General features: G+C 26.7%; 1 protein-coding gene across 1 annotated transcript; it reads right to left on the bottom strand.

The window, feature by feature from the left end:
- Positions 1-1,943: 1,943 nt before the first annotated feature.
- LOC112679712 (nedd8-activating enzyme E1 catalytic subunit-like) lies at positions 1,944-2,668 on the bottom strand. Its single transcript, XM_025549601.1, has one exon. The coding sequence runs from the start codon at positions 2,588-2,590 to the stop codon at positions 1,964-1,966; it is 627 nt and encodes a 208-aa protein (XP_025405386.1). The 5' UTR covers positions 2,591-2,668; the 3' UTR covers positions 1,944-1,963.
- Between the last annotated feature and the right edge of the window lie 755 nt (positions 2,669-3,423).

Here is a 3,423-nt window from a genome sequence, read left to right as displayed (position 1 = left end):
ATAACTTATAATTTCTTATAAAGATAAATAATTAATATGACAAGCACAATTAAGGACAAATACTTGATAAGAATAGTTCAATCTGAAGCAAGATGCCTTCAAAAATGACAATTGATTATAAACTGATAGAAAACTAAAGTTATGATGTTTCAAAAATTAGACTGAACCTGTAGAATCAATATTCAAACAAAAAATTGGCTGCTTGAACAAGTAGAACATTTTAAATACCTAGGCAGCTCATTTAACCAAGACGGCAAGTTCATTATGGAAATATGATCCAGAATTGCACAGGCAAAGTCAATGTTTATGAATAAAAGAAAATTGTTTTATTTCACTCGCATAGAATAAAAAAATACTACTTAAGATATAAGTAAGGATTGTAGCGCTATACGACTGTGAAACCTGGATACTAAATATAATGGAACAACAAATTTTTCAAAAAAATTTTGAACTATGGTGTTTGAGAAGAATGTTACGAGTAAGTTGGACAGAACACCATACCAACAAAAGCATACTCAGAGAAGTAAAGAAACACATACAGATACTTAAAAGCAAGGCAATGGAACATGATTGGTCACATTTTGAGGGACGAAAATGAACTAATTTATAAAATAATAGAAGGGAAAATTGAAGAAAAGAGCGAATAAGGACTTCTAGGAACTTCATCTATCAAACAAATGTTTTCCATTGTAAGACTATCAATCTACACTAATTGAAAAGATTAGCTGAAAAATTAAATGAAGAATGAAGAGCACAAATCTGACTGCAAAATCAACCAAAAGGTTGAATACAATATGAGAGAATAGTTCGATTGCAATTTCATTAATATCATTGTACTAGAATAAAATATTGACATATAAGAATAACCAATAGTAACTATAAGAATCTTAAATATGTTTTATTCATACATTAATCTATATATAATATAAATAGTGTAAAATATAATTTAAAAAATATATTTTAAATAAATATATAACTAATAATTATCTATTATAACCAAATAATATAAAACTATCACCAATGGAATTAGATGTAGTTTTAATTAAATGTGATAATAAATGCATAATATAAATTATGAGTTATATTAATATTAAGTATGCATCAAATAGATCAGATAGAGACAACCATTATAGAATCTATTAAGTTATAATAATTGTAGAATTGAAAATTTAGAAATGAATATGATCAATGGTATTATATAGCAATCAGCTGTATTTATTAAATTTTAAAATTAAACAACCCATCACAGGATTTCTAGGATTACATTCAGACATCATTATGATGTCAGTCAATGATCATAATTGTTCAAGCTTAGTTCTAAAGATCACACTATGAATCAAATCAAAAACTGAAATCCCTGTAATTTTTATGTTAGTTAAAAGTCTACTAAGAGATATATTCTTAAATATATTCTTTCTTTTAAATTTCATGAAATGGATTTAAACTCTAAATCTAACATAAGCGCCATAATTTGTGTAGCACGCTTATGTTAAATACTACATATTAAATAGTCAACTAAACAAATACTGACACCCTTTTAAGTCTTGAAAATAACATTGTTTGAATCAAATCTTTAGTATATTTAGCTTCAGGCTAAATACCAAGAGTTAGTTTACATAAAATTTTCAAAATATGAAACATGAAATTTCTAATTTTATAAAAATAAATGAATCAGTTAATAAATGAAATTTAACAAGATTAGTTTTTTCATTTTTCTTGATTATCAAAATGACTGGAGAAATAATTACTAATCATTTAAATATTGTTTTGAGTCCTATATCTTAATTAAAATTTAAACTGCAAGAAGTTTTGTAAAAAATATCATAAAATTTAAACACCAAAAGAGTTAAATAAATGTAATAACAAAAAATTTTTTATTTGGCTCATTGCTTAGAATATAAAGATATTAATTTACTAAAATAGATTTCCTACAAAAATGCTTCTATTTTTCACGTCTATCATACTAGAATAAACAACTTACCTGCGGAGGAAATAAATCGAGAGTGCAATCAATACATGGCGTGATTCCAGGTAATATAACACGAACATTGCCTTTGAAACCTTCAGTACCACCATCAATCAATGGTATTACAGTAGAATTATCAAGTTGCTGATTTTCATCATACGACAACAAAGACACAACCATACCATTTATCCAACGACGTGCAACCACAGAATCAAGACCACATACAATAAAATGAAATTGCCTGTAAAAATCTTCGCTTTTGTCTTGTATTTTACAATGATGAGGTGTAACACGGCAAGTAGGTACACGTTTATTAATGAATCTAGCTGCAACTTCTGCTTTGGAACTGTTGACATCTTTCTTACGAAACAGAAACTGACGGTTTAAATTAGATAAGTCTATTGTATCCATATCTATAACATGTACATCTCCAAATCCCATCATTGCAAGGTCTTTAAGTAACTCACAACCCAATCCACCAGCACCAACGACAAGTATTCTACATGCATTTTGAAGAAAATCTAAAATGCCAGTGCCAGGTTCAAAATCGGGATGACAAAATGGACTAGAGCGTTCAAGTATTTTCTTCAAATGACTCCATCTACGATTATCATAGTCGGACATACTGATTATAAATTTAAAACACAAATAAATTTATTCAGATTGTTACAAAAATTAAATCATTTAATAATTAAAAAGTTGTTTAAAAAAAAACTAAGAATAGAAAATATTGGTTGAAAATAGTTATTTGTGATAAAAATGTATATTCAAAACCGGTATTCACTGATAAAAATGTTTCAATGTGTGATAAATAATAATGGATTATAATAACAAAAATACCTGTATAATTTAAGCTATATATATAGCTATATTTACAATAAATTACTAAATTATTATTATCTGGTAAATTAAACAAAAAATTGATTGCCAATAAAAATGAATATAATAAATTAATTCTTAATTTTCATATTATTTTAAGCTGTAATTATTGAAATGTAATAAAAACAACCTTCAAATATAAAATGGTATTGACAAATCATATGATATTACTGATAAGGAAATACTATAAAATGCCTTCAATAATTAAAATTCTTCAGTGTATTTGTACTCTTTAAACCTTGTGTCAAAGTTAATTTTATTATAATACATTTTAGTTCCGTATTCAATTTTAACCTTAATTATATCCTTGTGAGTGTTGACAAAGTAAACATAAAATCATAAAAATGTCGTGTTTAAATGTAATTTCTCGAAATTTCTCGACCTCTGTTGTTCGGGCAGCAATTAAAAATGTCACTGTTGTCGGAGGTGGATTAATGGGTTCTGGTATTGCTCAAGTATCTGCTCAAACTGGTCACAATGTAACAATTGTAGAGCTCAATCAAGACGTTTTGGACAAAACTCAGAAAAGCATTCAGCAAAGTTTGCAAAGAGTCGCTAAAAAGATCTATAAAGAAAAA

This window comes from Sipha flava, unplaced genomic scaffold, assembly GCF_003268045.1.
Source record: "Sipha flava isolate LNK unplaced genomic scaffold, YSA_version1 16755_pilon_pilon, whole genome shotgun sequence".
Classification (NCBI taxonomy): Eukaryota; Metazoa; Arthropoda; class Insecta; order Hemiptera; family Aphididae; genus Sipha; species Sipha flava.
This window is presented reverse-complemented; position numbering and strand designations above follow the sequence as displayed.

What these genes read in the sequence shown, in the direction of transcription:
- LOC112679712 (XM_025549601.1), bottom strand. Translation starts at nt 2,590, where the DNA reads ATGTCCGACTATGATAATCGTAGATGGAGTCATTTGAAGAAAATACTT.